An 18,034-nucleotide genomic window follows, 5' to 3' on the forward strand; every position below is an offset into this window, starting at 1 on the left:
TAATGGGTGCTGGCACGCCCACCACCAGGCTGAGGGTGTAAGACCTGACCAAGGATGGTATTATCCATTAAGTTCCAGCTCCATTTTGGATTATATTGCCAAAAATGTCTGATGTGCTACAGTGTCTGTAGAAGGAGATTTAATGTAGAATGCACGTGGAAAGACAGGAGAAAGGAGGGGGGGAGCCTTAGGCCCTGGGAACTGAAAAGTGACAGATGTAGCTAATTTTGTAACAGGCTGCAAGGGGGATCAGAAAACTACAAATTGGTAAATCAGAAGTCAGACAAATTACTTCCAAATGTAATTAAGAGCTAGTGCCTGAACAGCTGTGACATGCCAGGGACAAGTCAACACAGCTTTTGTGCCAGGAAATCTTGTGCAAACCTACCTCAGTGCTCTGAAGGACTTAGCGAGCGGGTGGAAAGGGACGATGCTGTTATTGCAGGAGTCCAGAGAGGCTTTAGACCAAAGCTGTTCACGAAGGCCTCTTTAGGAGGCTAAAGAGCTGTAGGACGAGGGAATGCTGCATGGGCAAAAACTGGGTTAAAAGACAGGAAATACAAGCAGGTATAAATCATCCAGTTTGTGCAGTGGAAGGAGATCTGCTGTGATGTATCCATGAGATGTGTCCTGGGGACTACACAATTCAGCATATTCATAAGCAGCTTGGGAAGAGGAATAGTCTCGAATTTGCTGATGATGTTAGTTAGGATGGTAGAGATGAAAGCTGGCGGTGAAGAACTGCAGAGGAACCTTCTGAGACAGCTGGATTGGGTATTAAGGTGACAAATGGGATTCGGTGTGGAGTGATGCTCGTTCCAAACATCACGTATAAGATGATGGACTCTGAGCTGACTCTGGCCACAGAGGAACAAGACTTCGTGCTGCAGTAAATAGTCTCATGAAAATGTCAGCTCAGTGCTCAAGACTGGTCTAAAAGGTAAATAGGCTGTTAGAAATTACTAGGGAAGAAATAGGAAAACAAAACAAAGCACCAGTAGGCCTCCATAAATCTGCAGCATGCTGCGTCTGGAACTGCGCGTGGAGTTTTTTCCCGCTCCTCCCTGATCTCAGGAAAGATAAAGCAGGATGAAAAAGGGTGGAAGAAAAGCAATAATGTGGTTCAAAGTTTTGAAGAGGGTCTGGCTGGAAGAGAAGAAAATGAAGGAAAATGTGACAGAAGCTGATAAAATCGTGAATGAAATGGAAAGGGTGACTAAGGAGCGATCGTCTCCCGACAAGAACTGTGCAAGTGAAGCTAGAAAATGGCAGGTTTCAAACATGCAGAAGGAGCTGCTCCCCAGCCTTCGTCGATTACTTGCAAGTTCCTTTCCACTGAGTAACAGGTATAAGAAAAAGCCCATGGAGCCAAAGGAAAGCCAGGAGACGAGGAAGGTATCATGTATGTGATCTAGGTATTTATATATGTATATCATGTAAGGACTTTCTTGTCCTTAAGCACTCTCCTTAAGCACTGGCTGCTGGCAGGGGGACACCAGGCTGGAAGGGCAATAGGCTGACCCAGTGTGGTCTGTCTTGTGTTCTTAGATGAGGGGGGGTGAAAACAACACGTCCTGTCTGCAGTATCTGGCGTCCTGTAGGTGATGCTAGAACTGCTGTTGTGTTAGTCTCTTTGAGCCCAGGAGCCCTACACCAAGAAACCCACTCCCATCGTTGCTGTTGTTAGCGGTAATAGCTAATGATAATAAACTACAACACGGCGGTAGTTTTGAGTGGCAACCTCCAGCCTCCAGCAGCCTTGTGAGCCTTTTCTCTTTGCTTGCCTGTTTATGTTAAAAACATTCCTGACAATTTAATAGCCCAGGCACAAAAACTATTTACCAGGCTCGTTCCCTACAATGAGTAATAAGTGAGTGAGCAATTGGAAATTTCAAAAGCTGCAGCAACATCATTCACAGAGCTGTGTCTACCCCAGTCTGCCTGTGGAATGCCGATTATTTCCATGGCTGGCTGGTGTAGGGCTAGATGGTGGGTTATAGGAGCTGACTCTTTCAGAAGGACTTTAATTGGACTGACATTCTTTTCCTCCACTCCGCTTTTCTCAGATTGCTACCGACGTGAATTTATAAAATGTGCTTCTGCGCAGAGGAGCGTTACTCCTTAAATACAGCAGCTGCACAGAAATATTTGCGTAGCCTGCTGCCTTCCGGCAACGATCAAAAATAGGTGCAGGAAGTTGTTCCGCTGCTTCAGAGCAGCACAAGCTTGGTATATTCAGGCAGATATTATCTAGGAAAACATTGAAATACTGTAAATCATTTTGCTTTTTATTTGTGAGAGCAGTGGTAGCTCTGTCTTCCACTTGGAACGCTTTGCAAAAGCCAATAAACTAACAAGAGGCTGTGAACATCATCCTAACCCACTTATTTTTCCTGTGTTCCCTATATTGTTAGTGATCCCTTGTTAAGTCAAACTGACTTAACACAGCTGAAGAGCAATTTTGTCTGCTCCTATTTTTGTTAGAGAGATGAGATTCCAGCACAGCCGATGTAACTTGCAGCTTGTGAACATAATCTTGGAAAAACAAATCTATTATTTTCTGAAACTTCTTACTAGCTTATTCTACTGTGAATAAAGTTTGCAAAAGCCCCACACATGCCACCATCTAATCCATAAGTGTGAAATTGGGATCTATCTCTTAGTGAGAATGCAATTCATACTCGTTTCATTTCTCAAAGCTCTATTACTGGCATATCCTGATAAGAGATTACACGGAATAGTGTCATCATCTTTCTTTGTGGCAGCCACCAGTCTCCCTGCAATACAGATGGCTGGTGAGCAACTATCACAAAATAGAGAGCTGCAGTTGTGAAGCTCAGTAGCTGCACCAGTGCAAATGGAGGCAATGGAACCATCCCACTGATTTTTGTGGAAATCAAACACCGTACTGCTGTATCAGGGTTGGTATCGGCATACTTGAGTTGTTTGTGATAGTTGAGATTAGATTCATAGCTAGAATTAACAAGCCTGCCTCAGCGGCTTCTCTGGTATTTGCTACAATTATTGCACTTGTTGAATCTAAGGGCAGACGAGACTGTTTGGATTAAGTTGTAGAATTTCATGCATAATTCATTATTTCATGCCTAGCTTTTCTTGGCAGAGCTATAGGCACTCTCTTGATTTATGGTTCATTGTGACTGAAAGTTGACGGCTCTAAATTTATCCTCCATCTAGGAATGTACAAACCGGTGCTGCAATGCAACTACCTGTACTTTGAAGCCAGGAGCAGTGTGTGCACATGGACTTTGCTGCGAAGACTGCCAGGTGAACCAACGGAAACGTTTCTTATCTGTGTGGGTCGGGCAGAATTCCACAATATACCCAGCTACAGAGCAGTAAGCAAGGATGGGGAACAAGCAAACTGGTATCACTAAGCATTAAGACACTTGCATTCCATGTAAGCAATTCAAAAAATTCTCAAATTGTAACAGTTATTGAAGGAGCAGATCAACAGATGTCTTGATGGTGTCTCTGCTATTTGCAGCCACTTCATTTGCTCATGCAAAACCTCTTATTTTTCTGAACTTCTGTATGCTTTGATTTTTTTCAGGTGTATATGGATGTTGTGCTCTGGCAAGCAGTCATCAAATGCTGGACACTTTATTAGGGAATACTTTTAAAATAATCATTCTGTCAACAGCGTATATATTTTTAATGGTAGACCATCAGCTCTTGTGGAATCCTAACATACTATAAAAAGCTAACTTGCCACAGACATCTACCTTCTTGAATTCTCAGACCATCTCTTGCATATGGGCTAATAAAGCATTCAGCCAGTTTCCATTGTGTCTGTGGCAACCATCTGCCTAAAAGCTCAGTAGCAGCAAGCTATCAAAACAGCCAGCAAATGCTTTTTAGCAAAATCAATCTTCATGTCCTTTTGCTTTTTACCAAAGGCGCTGTGGTGACGCAGTCAGAATTCAGTGCAGCTCCCAGAGCACACCCATCTTCTGTGGCTGCTGTTGATAAGCGAATGTTCAGACTGGCACACTGCACCACTGCCTACTAGCTGCCTTCAGCTCTGAAAAATGTAGTTATCCAGGGAAATCAGGACAAGACAGGAACAGTTACATGGACTAGTTGTATATTTAAGTTGAAGAAGATCTTGATGCCCGTGACAGTGCAGCATTTCCATGAGGAAATGCTCTTCCATCCCAGGAAGCTGTCAGGCAGCTGAACCCAGAGTCAAGTGGGCTGGTGGCTTCGTGAGCTATAACATGACACATAAAACATTACGTGATCAGCTGGCCGCCCTGGTCCCTGCAGTGATGTTATAGCTGTATGGATGGAAAGGTTCCTAATTTGACTTTCAGTCAGTGCTACGGGGCACGCTTTGCGGTACAGCCCGACACGTTTCCACGCCTGTGTGCTTAGGCATGATTGCAGGAGGCACGCCGAAAACCTTGGGTCCTACCTGCAACGAACCAAGGTCTGGGTTGACCTTCTGTCCTGAGCCGTGTGAGCCATGTTTGCAGCAACTTCAGCTTGGCCCTCCTTCCTGCCAAACCATTCACAACATGTCAAATAAACATATTTAAAAAGCTGTATAATCCTTGCACTGTCCTCTGCGGTCAGTTGGTGCAGAGCCAGTGGAAAAAAGCTGTTCATGTGCTGCATGGTTATACCCCTGCATAACTCTTATTGTTCGGGAGCACAGCCGTTGACATTTTTGTTTGTTTTGCAGTTAAAACCAGCGGGGATTTCTTGCAGAGAGTCAAGTAATTCCTGTGATCTGCCAGAGTTTTGCACAGGAGCCAGCCCTCACTGCCCAGCTAACGTGTACCTGCACGACGGGCACGCGTGCCACGGGGTGGACGGCTATTGCTACAATGGCATATGCCAGACCCACGAGCAGCAGTGTATCACGCTCTGGGGCCAAGGTGAGTTTGAGAACGAGGAGATCTGTTTATGAAACAGGCTTGGGGGAGGGGGAGGAGGGAAGCGTGTGATTTGGAGGAATCACATTTTATACAGTGAGGAATTTTATACAGTACCAATCTGTATCTCTTCTTTTCTGAAATGGAGAACTAGATAATGAGGGAATCATTTTGTGATTCATTTCAACCTTGATTTGCAGTCATGTTCATTTCTTGCAGCAGGAGGTAGAGAGCAACAGCAACTAGGTTCATTCTGCAGCACCGCTGCAAACGGCTGGGTGAACTTAGACAAATCATTTAATACTGACTTTAATATGGCCTTCTGTCATCCTACAAAGTGCCGACCGCTCTTGGCAGGTTGAAATCGTACCCCATTTCAGAGTGGTATGTAAGCTTCCTCCTGTGCTCTAAATTGCTCATCTGCAAACCATATATGTTTGTCCACATCCCAAAACAGAGTTGGGTATTTGACATTAACAGAAGATTCTTGTATCATTGTGTACATTTTATTAATTAGTGTTACCTGTAAACCTGCCTCCTGACAGTACTCTTAGCAGAGGATGCACTGAGGCAGAAAGAGATTTTGTTCTTCCGTGGGAATTTACTTCCTTTTTGCACAAATCTAATAGCATGAGTTCTTGGGTTATCCTAAACAGATGATATCGCAGGAAAGCTGTTCACCTTTCGGTATTGTCCTGTGGTCCTTCCACTATAACGCAAGGATTAACTCAGCGTTTTGCTGGGGACAAGTCACATCTCCTTCAGCATCTCACTTACCCCCTCTCTCAAATGGGAGAAGCACTTTTACCTCTCCTGAGGAGGAGCATTAGATAGATTTAATGTTTTTTGTATTAGAGAGAGAGATTTAGTTATTTCTTTTAAAGCAACTTTTTCATCTCCCTTAGCCTCTTTCAATTCAGTATCTCTCTGCCTTTAACTCTGTTCCAAAACTTATGCATCAATATAATGACACACAGATGTTCCCCTTGGTCAAAACCCTCATCAGAAGTCTGTTGAAGAATTTGTTATCTTCACAGGGACTTGGACCATTCACAGGGTTGTTGTTTTTTTTTTTAAAGAGCATGAAAACATTTCAAGAAGTAGTGCCGCTGATACAGATAGCAGGTTAGCTTGGTCATGTGGGTATAAGAACACGTTAGAGGAATTCCACTTCAAAATTAAACTCCCCACGTGGAACAAACCATGCATCTGATATACTCCTCCGAATCCCATACGTGTCACAGAGTTAATATGAGCTCATATAGGCATGTACAATTATAGCCTCTAGTCTTAGTCATACTGGGATTTTTAATCCCCTGGATACAGAGACATTTTCTCTTATATAAAGCAAAATCTTCTTATGAACCAGTTTCCCATGCCATGGAAAGTTTCTCGGTCAGACTGTTCATAATTTCAGTTGCTGAGAAAAATTTAGCTAAAGGTCAGGGAACTGAATTTCTGCAGCTCCCTTGCCAGGTCTGTTTCCTCACACAGCAAGTCCTCCAAACCCCCTGGGCTCCCCCAGTTCTTTCTTGTCTTTCTTCTTGGGACTATTCAATATGGGCACAGCTGTGCATGGAGTCTCCAGTGGCCAAGGCTATGGGGGATGGTTATGAGAAAGATGACTGTGTTAAGGACAGAGCTCTGACAGACTTAAACTGGAATACCTTTATTGTCTTGGGAATACCCAAAGATAAAGATTTTGAAAGGGAGGATGGACATGACCAAACCTGAACCAAAAGGCTTAATTCTTATCACATTTTTGGAAATAGAAATAATGCCAGTAGACTAATTCTTCAAACAGTGTATAGGTAGGGTTCAAGCAAAAACCATGGCCAATATTGAATTTGCAAGAAGGAAGAAACAAGATTGAAAGACTAGGGATGTGAATATCCACCACTTGATCAGACTTCCATCTGGTTGCAGTATGAGCTGGCAGATGCAGGATGGAGTTGGAAGAGGGCTAGGTGGACTACGCAGTTGGGAAAATAGCGTGGTAGTAGACATAAAAAAACCTTTTCTCTCCAGCCTTGCTTGCAGCAGAAAGAGAGACTTGTCATTCTAAAATGTTGTCTCTGGACTTCACATCAAAAAGATACATTTGAACCTTTCACCAGATTTTTGTAATGGATTAGAACTGTTTTTAACACCTCTGTGTGTTGGAGTGAAGGAGTAGTTGTGTGGGTTTTTTGAAAAAAAAATTTGTACCAAAAAGAAAAAACAGATCACAGTTCATTTACCTTAATCCCTTTTTTCTTCTTCCCAGTAGGAGAAAGACATGCTGAAAAAAATACAATAACTTCTCTTAAAATAATATTCAGTATATTGAATTCCTTATTGATGGCTTCTTTTGTACATCCTTCTTTATTCATCAGGTTACAGATGTCCAGTAGGCCAATGACAAACATCAATCTTTATATTTTTAGATCTAGTTAATGAAAAATGATGAGCATTGTCAGAGCTTGTTTACATTAGGCTGAGCGACAGAAACCTGTTTCCAGAAAGAAGTACTTGCGTTTCCTTGGGGTTTTTTTGTTACACTCAACAGATAAATTCAAATGAAATAGAGGAACATTTTGTTGCTATTCCGTGTCTGCCATGGGATGGAAAACTTGGTATGGAAGAGGGGAGGAGCACCTGGGCACAGCCTCTGAATATAGCCATAAATTCTTCCTAAAGACCAAGTTTATTCCAGTCTGCTTCCAGAACATACAAATTTCTCTCTCTCTCTCTCTCACCATAATTCCTGTCATTTTTATCCTTAAGGAGAAATATGCATGAATTGCTTGTGACCTTTTTTGTTTCATATTCAAAAAAATCCAATTGCACTGACCTGAGCTGTTGATGGTAGTGTGACTGAAAGACATCGATGGTAAGACACGTGTAATGGCTGGTACTCCATTGGCACTTTGCAGGAGCAACTAGATAAGCAGATAAAGCTACTTAAGGGAGAGAAATTATCGATTACCAAGGAATGGAAGATTCTCAGCTTTAGACTCATGTCTTTTTCTACATTAACAAGACAATGGTTCTTTAGGGAAGGAAAGGAGACTTTTGTCAGTGGGTTTTCCTACGTTTCCCCAAGAGGGAAAAAAGCAATGATTTGGGGGAGCCAATGGCAGGCATTGACTTAATAATTCGAACATACTTAAATTTGTTGTATAGACATGACCATTTGTTTAGGAAGGAGCAATCTTAATTTTAATGCCATTGGTTGTTACAAAGGCCTGTCACTGGTGTAAGAGCTTTGCAGCTGTTTCCAGGTGCAACCCTATAGGCAAAATAGATAAGTTTCCCATCTAAGTTTGCTAACTAAGCCATTGCTAACTGCTTTTTGTGTTTGGTTGGTTGGTTGTTTTTTAAATATTAATTTGTCCAAGCATTGTAAAGATTTGGATTCAGTAGGATCAAACCGTTTTGATCATCACAGATTGATAGCCAGGCCTTTTCTTTTGGAGACATGGAAGGCATTAACCCATCTTCTCAGAGGTAGTGAGAACTAGAATGCTCCTTAAAAGCAAAAAATAACAGCTCAACCCCATCTTGCTCTTGCACAGACTAACAGGCATCACCAAGATGAAAAGAGAGGCTAAGGGGAGCTTGTGGAAAGTTTGCTTTGCATTATCAGTGTACTAAAACAAACATAATGAGATATAAAACCCAGGTGCAAATCACATGAGCAGAGTGCATATTTTTATGCTTATATTTATTTATACAGTTGTTTGTGGTGCTGCTTGGCACAGCCTGAGCAATAGAACTCCAGTCTGTTACTTGGAGACTGGGGTTTTATTCTCTTCCACACCCTTAAACACTGTGTAATATTTTTTTTAAATAAGCCTTGAGACGATGCTGGGAACTCAATTGAAATATCTTTCTTTTCTGCTGTCAGGCTGATAATGAGCATTTCTCTGCTCATGGAATCAGCACCATGGTCAGAAATTTCTCCCTTCTCTTTCAGGAGACCGTGACGGTGTTTTGTTCATTGCAGCAGGTCCTGTACTGATCTGAAATGACACAGCATTTCTGTATCGCTTCCAAAAGTGTAGAACATCTCTCTTTTTTTGCAACTACAGGGAAAGAAGTGGGCTTATCAATATACACATTTGGAGAGGGAAAAAAAAAATAAAATCTACAGGCTGAGAACCGCAGTCGTGAGCTTTGACCTTCTGCAGTCTCAAACGGCTGATTTAATCCCTTGAATAAGGCTTGGCGTGGAAAGGCTGGCAGGACCTTAATTACAGGGTCACAATACTGTAATTATCAATTGCAAAGTGAAATAAACTCTGCTTATCCAGCTCAAAGCACTTAATAACAACTGGAAATCTTTCACAAATCATTTTGCCTTTGCCTGTAGAGGTAACAAAATAGAGAAAGACAGGACTTTCTGCTTCAGTTTATGTGGTGCCATCATGATGAATGGGTTACCTCCAGAAACAGAATGTTACAATTCTCTTCCTTCAGCATCCTCTGAAAACCTCCTTTTAACTTGGGAGCTCCATCTGTTCGGCTTCTTACACGCTGATATGTTTTCATCTGTTAAAAAGTCCAAATATTGTGAGAAACCAGTCAGGGAGGGAACAGCCATCTGAATCCCAAGCAACAACGTGTTTTGGTTTGATACCAAAGACAGAAATGGAAGATTTTGGGTTCCAAGCCACAGACGATCATTGGGTACCAGGTGTTTTCATACACAGACTGCTCCAAGCCTGGCAGAGGAGCATTTTTTTTGTACTCCATGAGGTCTTTTTTCTTGTCAAGTATGATTGGTTGGAGCTCAAGCGCACTGCAAGGATGCTGCAGATGTGTTCTTCTTCCTGCAGGCTGCTTTCCATCATGTGTAGCACACTTGACTTCTACATTCAAAAAAAAAAAAAAACCCAAACGAAAAAAAAGGTTTCACCAGGTGAAAAAAGAAGATAAATTCCTTAAACTCTCTTAGAATTTCAGCAAGCCCTTTGTCTTTTTAATGCCATGATTTTTAATAAGGTTTTGTTAGGTCACTTACAGTCAAAGTGCAGGACATGAGCATTCATTTTGCCTTTGGCAGCTTTTGGAGCAACGCACCACTCTGGGGAAAATGTGTCTGCGCTCTGGGCTGCTGCTGACACATCTCCAGGGAAGCCTCCAGTCATTGCAATGCTACTTACAGGTCTTTTTTAAACTAAACTGTTCTATGAGTCTGTGATTCGCCACTGGCTGAACTAATTGTGGCACAAGGCTCCTGGCCAAGAAAAAAGCGAGACCCACACCAATTGCATATCATCATGATAGGTGGTTGCAGGGCTTATTCCTTTGGTGAGGTAGGTTTGAGGAAGTTGGTCTTTGCAGATGTGGGAGGAGATGCAGTCTGACTTGATTTCTTGCTTACAGCATGTTTTTTTCCTTCCCTCCTCTTCCCTTCTAAAGCTGGCATATGTTAATGTTTGTATCAAGCTGAATAGTTAATGTCCCTGCCCTGAAAGATGAGGAGGGATCTATATGCTGAAAATGGAAATTTTACATTTGCCTTTCGCACAGTGCCTTGTCTGGATGCTTTTGTTGATTCTTTGATTATTGCTTGTGGTCTAATGAAAAGAAGTGAAAGAATGCTGTCTGAGTCCCTTTTAATAGTTCCAGATTTTAGAAATAGTCTGAACTCAGCAAGCTTGATCGTAATCTTCCAAAGAATTTCAGGCTCTTGTCCTGCTCTCCAGGGAACTAGCAGCTCATATTCTGTTCCTTCTGTGCTTGCCTTTCTGAGTTTTCCAGTTTAAGTATGTAAAAATGTTAGAAGGAAAAAAGGGTGCCATCTTAAGCCTCTCCAAGTTTTAACATTTTGTCTTTAAAAGCATTAGATTGCTGTGCAGCAGTATATAGTATTAGTCAAGCTTCTGACTGTGAAATGCAGATAATTAATTGAGGCTTTAATCTCTGAGTTATTAGTGAAAAGAACCACACTAACTGGAAGATTTACAATCATATTTGTATTTTCTTCTCCAGGAATCTGACCCCTTTTTTAAGAAACAAACAAACAAACAAACAAACAAAAACCTACAAACTTCTTCCTCTTTAAAGGATTTCAAATGAAATCTTCAGCATGGTTTAAATAAATACGTTTTACCCACTGTTAGAGGCATAAATGCTTGGAAGTGGCTCAAAACATTTGAAAAAAATGTAACATTAACTCAGATATTCTGTCTCTGTTAAAAATCAGGGAACACTGTACAAATGGCATATTCTCCACCTTTAGGATCATTTGCTGCCAGATCTTTTCATTTCGGTTTGGCTGATCTATCAAAAGTACAAAAATGCATCTAGCAGATCTCTGTGAAGAGTTCTAGCCAGTGTATCTCCTTAACACTTTGTCTCCTCAAAGCAAGTCTGTGTATTGGAGTAGTTGAAATGGTGGCAATGACCTGATTGTGCTACTGGTTATCTTCATGGAAAGAAACTATGGGGTAGCAAAGGGCGCAGCAAAAGACCTCTTAATCTTGCAAGGAGCAGCAATTATTGGCTGGAAATAGAAGCCACACTCACAACAGAACAAAGGGATTAAATTATAATACGTGAACTAATTAATTCTTGCAACAGTCAAATCAGAGAAGTAGATCCTCCACCTCTTAGACCTTTCATATGAATGCGTGTATCTTCCCCTAGAAGATTTTCAACAGTTGATCATAATCTGGGGGAAAATGGACAGGAGATTGTCTGTATAAGACATTAGAACAGGCGTCCTCATAGTACCTTTTAACTTCTAAGATTTAAGGATGAGTAATCTGTCTGCACAAACATTTCCAGTACTACTCCCACCAGGGAAGTTCCTTTGCCGTTAGGATATGTCTCCACCATAAAGGACTACAGTAGATAAGAAGCAGATGCTGCCTGTCTTCCCAGATTCCTGTTTCCACCACCATGGTAGAAACGACCCTTCTTTCAAGTCAGTCTTTCCTCTCAGGAGTGGATTTACTAAGAATTAAAGTAGGGATGGGTTCCCATCCTCTCCCCAGTACATTAGCTTGAGCTAACAGCAGCGTATCCTCTTTGCCATGTCATGTGGTCATGTTTTTACAGACACGTGGTACTCTAGTTTGCAACTGTTTTGTGGTTTTTTTCTGGTTTCTTGTTGTGCTGAGTTGCTTTGGCTTTGGCTTCAGCTTCAGCTCCTGGGGTCTCACTACAATCCTGTGGGCTCCTGTAAAAATAAGGGAGCTAACTCACCAGCTGGCCTTTGTCTTTCTTCACCAAACTAGATTTGGCATTTCCTAAAAATTTTTGTGTCCTAGGAGGATTCACAAGAGGGATACCATCTAGAGAAATTCTGAAAGAGAATCTGAGTTCTGCATTCTCTATTACTCAGCATTGCCAAGAGAGACAAATAACAGTGGAACGAACCCCCCACACACATTCAGGCTCTTCAATTAGCATGCTGATCCAGCACAACTGTGGTGGTGTGCTCCATCAATATGCAGATCACATTCTGCCTTCCCCTAAAGCATCAGTGGAGCCCAAAGAACATTATTAAAAACACCTTGTATGAGATGAAAGTTCTGATTAGGTTTTGTTTCAGGTGCGAAACCTGCTCCTGGGATCTGCTTTGAGAGAGTCAATTCTGCAGGTGATCCTTATGGCAACTGTGGCAAAGACTCCAAGAGCTCGTTTGCTAAATGTGAACCCAGGTAGGGACCCTCCCTGCAAACACAGGAACAGATGCTGGGGGTGTGGGAGAGGGCTTAGAACATCTAAAACTATTTGACTCCTCTTTGCTTTTGTGTTTTTCCTTCAGAGATGCTAAATGTGGAAAAATCCAGTGTCAAGGAGGAGCAAATCGACCTGTAATTGGTACCAATGCAGTTTCCATAGAAACTAATATCCCACTTCAGGAAGGTGGCAAGATTCTGTGTCGAGGTACCCACGTGTATTTGGGTGATGATATGCCTGATCCTGGTCTTGTGCTGTCAGGAACCAAGTGTGAAGATGGAAAAGTAAGATTCTGAAATACTCCCAGACACGGAGAACATCACTATCCTCATGCTGCTAAGTATTTCGTACTAAACTGCCTGGGTTTTGATTTGGGATTATTTTTTTTTTTCTTTCACAAAGGAATTGTTTCTCATGCTTACACTGAGTCAGACTTTTTACTCCCTTCTTTTGGCCGGTGTATTGGGTTACAGATTTGCAGATGCAATGCAAGTTGCTGAAGTTTATAATTGATTTTTTGAGGACAGTTCCAAGTATCTGTCCATGTAGGCTAGAGGTTTTCTGCAAAGTAAATACAGCAAAATACATTACAGGCTTCTTAATATATTTGTAAGGAGTTCAGTGGATTCACTTGCCTGGTGTTTATAGCATTGCAAAATAGTCATTAAGTTCACTTTAGGTTTTAAAATGTATTATACCTGCTGATTATGGCTCCCCCCCCCCCCCCCCGAAAAGTTATCTCTGTGTGCACTGTAGGAAAAAATATAAACCCATTGCTGTTCAGCCACCAAAACTGATTTTTGCAGTGCTGTTTTGCAACCTTTGCAAACTATCCAATGTGATTGTATTCCAGATTTCATATGGCTATCTCATTCTTAGTTTTCCTTTTGTGAGAAAAGGAACAGAGAAAGACGGGAGACTGCCATGAGTTTACAGGGTGGGAGGAATGGAAAGGAGTCCAAGAGCTATTGAAATGAAAAAGGTTTCCATACCCTCAGTGGAATACTTGCAAAAAGAAGGGGAAAAAAAAAAAAAAGTGCTTTGATAGTTTGTGATAAATTCAAGCAAGCCTCTGAACTTCTGAATGCTTTTGAATTATTCTGGATTACCACACTGTATTGGGAACAGGTTTAAAATATGTCCCAAGTGAAACTACAGTTCTGTTACAGGAAAACAACCCTTACAACATTTCTAAGTCAATCTGTTATAAAATGTCTTTTCAAAGAAAATTCAGCGCTGGGAAAGCACCCCGTTATGTTTTACTAATGAGTATTTAATCTTTCTAATCTATCTAATCATACACATACACACTATAGAATACACAGGCTAATACTTATGAAATTGTATGTTTTACTTCGAGGACATTAGTGCGTTTGTATTATGGATTAAGAATATGAATTTAAATATTCTTGAGTTTTCTAAGCTGAAGATACACAATTTGAAATGCAGCCATTTTAATGTGATCAAAATTCTGTGTGCTACCGCACTATGAATATTTGAATTGTGAATGCTGCTGTAATCAGACCATATTCTCTACATGTGTGCGTGTTGATGCCAATTCGCTCTAATTTCCTTTCCATTTTTCCTTCTCCCCAGGGGATAAGTGCCCTGATTAAGCATCCCTGTTGTCTCCTTCAACACTGTTCCCTGCTTAATGCTAATTATTGTGACTGACTTTTATTACTACTGAACTGAACTCCAGTTAAACATGATCAAAATTGTGCGATGATTTCCTCCACCACCACCCCTTTTTTTTTCCTGGCAATGTAGCATAGTAACAGATATTCCAGCCCTGATTTCTTCTTTTTTCATTTTTGAGTAGAATAACTTCTCATTACTGACATCTTCATCAGTCATTTGTTTGTTTGATGGTATTAGTAGATGGTGCTAATCTTGCTTTACCTCAATTTTCAGCTGTATTGGCAGAGTAAGGTTTACCTGTAATGACTGGAAAACAAAAAAAATTGAATGTTATTACTTGGTGTACGCTACTTGTTTACTTCTACTTCCTATATGATTATTATACTTTAAATATGGTTGCTATGTATTTGACACCAAAAAAAAATGTTTAGCTTGGGAAAACTCTTAGAAAGGTCTCAGTTTTGTTGAAGAACAATGATGAGCCCATACACATCAATGACCTCAGTTAAATATCCCGACTGTCCTGGGTCCAAGTTCTGTACTAGCATCAAAAAGTCTTGCACTATTGATATAAACAGAGCTATATTAATTTACACCACAAGGGAACCCAGACCTTTCCTTGAGGAATCATCTGCTGCTGTGAAGACGCAAATGCAGCCAGACAAGTACTGGAAGAATCCTGCTCGGTGCATTCCTAGTCCTGCAAAAATGCAAATTAGTGGTTTTTAAATTGGCTTAAAGAAACCCCAAACCCCAGTGGTTTACCACCAGTTCCACTTCAGTGAAACTGTGAGTGTTTATTTACACAAGCTCAGCATATCCACCAAATGTGAGCTATGTCTGAAATTCCATGTTGGCCAGGATGCCGATGGGGAGCAGAATTCGGCTTACACAGATTTGGACCTAAAAGACTGACAAAGCCTTTTACAAAGACAACACCACCTAATTCTGGTGTCCTTCTTGTCAATATAATGTTGTCAATGCAGCACGTGGGCTGGGACTTCTTTAACTGCTAAAAGGACAACTCATAGATTGATGAGCAGATTGTACAGAGAGGGACTTGATGCCTTGTGGGCACCAGCAGGTCTGTTCCTCTTAAAATGCCTTTTCTCTTATTTTGCAGATTTGCCTTAATCGCCGGTGCCAGAACACAAGTGTGTTTGGTGTACATAAATGTGCAACAAAGTGCCATGGACGTGGAGTAAGCATTATAAGATATATATACACACACATATATACACACATATATAATATATATGTATATTATATATACACTTTTTTTCGATCACTCAATAAACACTGGACAAGAAATCATTTTATGTAATAGCTTTGGGATCTATGATTGCTTGTAATATATCAAAGCCACTGCAATGCTTTTTTATTATGTATTTCCATTTTCAGTGTCCCTTACATGAACTTCAAGAAATGAAATTATTTTTAAACAAAGACATATTTATCAGGTAGTGATTATCTTGTTCTTAATTAACAGCCTATGATAATAAGCAATTTTGTCATCTTCAAAGCAACTGTAAGTCTAACCTTCCTTCATGAAGAATTCTCATTAACATTTCAAAAAATACAGTTTCTATGTGGATACAGAGAAGTTATGTCTTTGAATAGAGAGTCAAATGAAAAAGCATTTCCAAAAGTATTAAAGTAAAACCATACCGAAGACTTTATAGGTATGAAAGTGGTGCAGAATAAAAAAAATGATGATATCAGTTAATAATATCAAGGTGGTTTGAAACCTAGTTTATATTATGGAAATGTTAATTATGTCAAGCTATGCCTTATTAACCTTGATTTGCTGATGATCTGTTTGTTTCTGTGAAAAGCTGTGGCAACGACACCGGAATGGCCATAGAAAATTCTCTGGCTTCTCCTGAGACGGAATTTTAATTTGCTTTAACTTGTTTTATCATCCCACATTTGAAAAAGGGAGCAGTGTTGATGGTGCTGCATTCATCACTGTGCTGGAACGAGCGCTGGCTTAGCCCGGCATCTTTATGTCTGTACAGTGGAGAACCTCTGGTGACTCCTGAGTAACAAAAAATGACCTCGTGGAATTGTAGATGGGAACTCCTGTAGCACTTCAATCTGAAAAATAATGCTTAATGAATGATATTTTTAATTATTCTGCTGTCTTTGAAAAGTAAATCTTTTTCTTTTTGCGTTTTACATGGCCATAGCCAGTCTAAGCTATGAATGAGATTTTAATACTCTGCGGGCACGGCCAGTATGGTCCTTCTGAACGCCTGCCAGCTGACCTTGCCAGAAAAGTGCACATTTGCAAACTCTTATGAACTCACTAGCATCTTGCTGAGAAACCCATTTATTCATCTATTGTGTGGTGTCCCCACGGTGGTGGCAGATTAGTGATGATCAGTGTTAGCGCAGGGCTGAGGACCACATTGACAACTAGCCCTAAGCCCAGAAACGTTATTTAAAAATCAGTTTGAGCACCTACCTGTGACTGTGCCATCTCTTTCCTGTGCAACAATATTTTTTGGCCCATTCAGTTCTTGTGTTCGGTCGATACTGCTGGGAGCTTTAGCTTCTGTATTAGTCACACAGGCACTGCTTGGGTAGTAGCAAAAGGAAAAAAATAGTGGCCTTTCATGAGCAACCTGCTCTCATGGAAGGTGTCCCTGCCCATGGCAGGGGGGGCTGGAGCTCGGTGATCCTTAAGGTCCCTTCCAACCCAAACTGTTCTGTGGTTCTATGGTTCTCTTGATGGCTGTTTGGGGCTGTGGGACCTCCTGAGGAAAAAAAGCTGTGAGTCTACCAGCTCCTTCTGCTCTGGGCAGTGGGAACAGGCTGATGTTGATGAAGGTCTCCAGTCCTTTGGAGCTCTCTCATTCTGCCAGGAGCATTTCGTAAATCAGGTCTTGCTAGTTGTTCCTTAACTCAGGTTAAACTCACCAGAACGCTCTGGACTGTATCTTTATGGGCAGTGCAGGTGTGATATCAAAGGGAGGGTTTCCTCAGCCCTGGTTCCAGTTTCACAAGTTCTTCCAGCACCTGATTCATCTCAGGGCCAGGGGTTCCAAGTACTGGAAAAATCAGTATGCAGCCTGGTGCAGCCTCGGTGGATAGGAGTGTTCAAGTGGGCTGACAAAGCTTTACAGCTTTAGCAGCACAGAAGGACTCTTGTTCAAGTGAAGGCAGAAGGAAAATAAGTTAGAAAGCAGATAATGTTGCTGCTGGAGGCAACAAGAGAATAAGACTAAAGAGGCAGGTGATTATCCTTATATTATTGAAGCTGTCAGCTAGTGCAACTCTAATGATCATCTGCCAAATAAATAATGCTTTTTTAGGATCCCTGTTACTCCATGGTGTCTTGCACTCAGAGTTGCTCTATGGCATCTTAGCTGTGCCAATAGCCAGATACCAGTGTATCTCTTTGCTTCTATAAGTTTTATTTCTTTCAGATGTGTCACTATCTGATTAGGAAGCCTTATCAGCCAGTGCTGCTCTCAGATGTATAGGGTAATCCTTTCCATGTTAAGCTATTTGTCTTGGTTTGCAGGTCTGCAACAATAAAAAGAACTGTCACTGCGAAGCTGACTGGGCCCCGCCGTACTGTGACAAGCCAGGGTTTGGTGGCAGCATGGATAGTGGGCCAATTAGGCAAGCAGGTCAGTAGTACGATGCATGCTGTACCCCTTGTGTGCATGATAAAGAGTGGAAATGCAAAGTGTTGCCTTGTAAGCAATGAGCTTGCAAAACAGGGAGATAAGTCAGTAAATCAAATGGCTTAATCCAAACACATTGGCACCAGCTCAAAAATTTAGTGAAGCAAAACCAAGGCAGCCTGA

The 18,034-nt window shown here is 41.3% G+C and overlaps 1 protein-coding gene across 1 annotated transcript in view; it reads left to right on the forward strand.

The window, feature by feature from the left end:
* ADAM12 (ADAM metallopeptidase domain 12) overlaps window positions 1-18,034 on the forward strand; it is a gene marked incomplete at its 5' end in the record, with an annotated part of 192,183 nt that overhangs the window by 155,124 nt on the left and 19,025 nt on the right. Inside the window, 6 exon segments of the mRNA XM_080403123.1 lie at window positions 3,196-3,285; window positions 4,706-4,901; window positions 12,445-12,553; window positions 12,661-12,859; window positions 15,340-15,417; window positions 17,746-17,854. Coding sequence (XP_080259249.1) covers window positions 3,196-3,285; window positions 4,706-4,901; window positions 12,445-12,553; window positions 12,661-12,859; window positions 15,340-15,417; window positions 17,746-17,854 — 781 coding nt within the window.

Source organism: Falco punctatus (genome assembly GCF_963210335.1).
Source record: "Falco punctatus genome assembly, chromosome: 9".
NCBI classification, from domain to species: Eukaryota; Metazoa; Chordata; class Aves; order Falconiformes; family Falconidae; genus Falco; species Falco punctatus.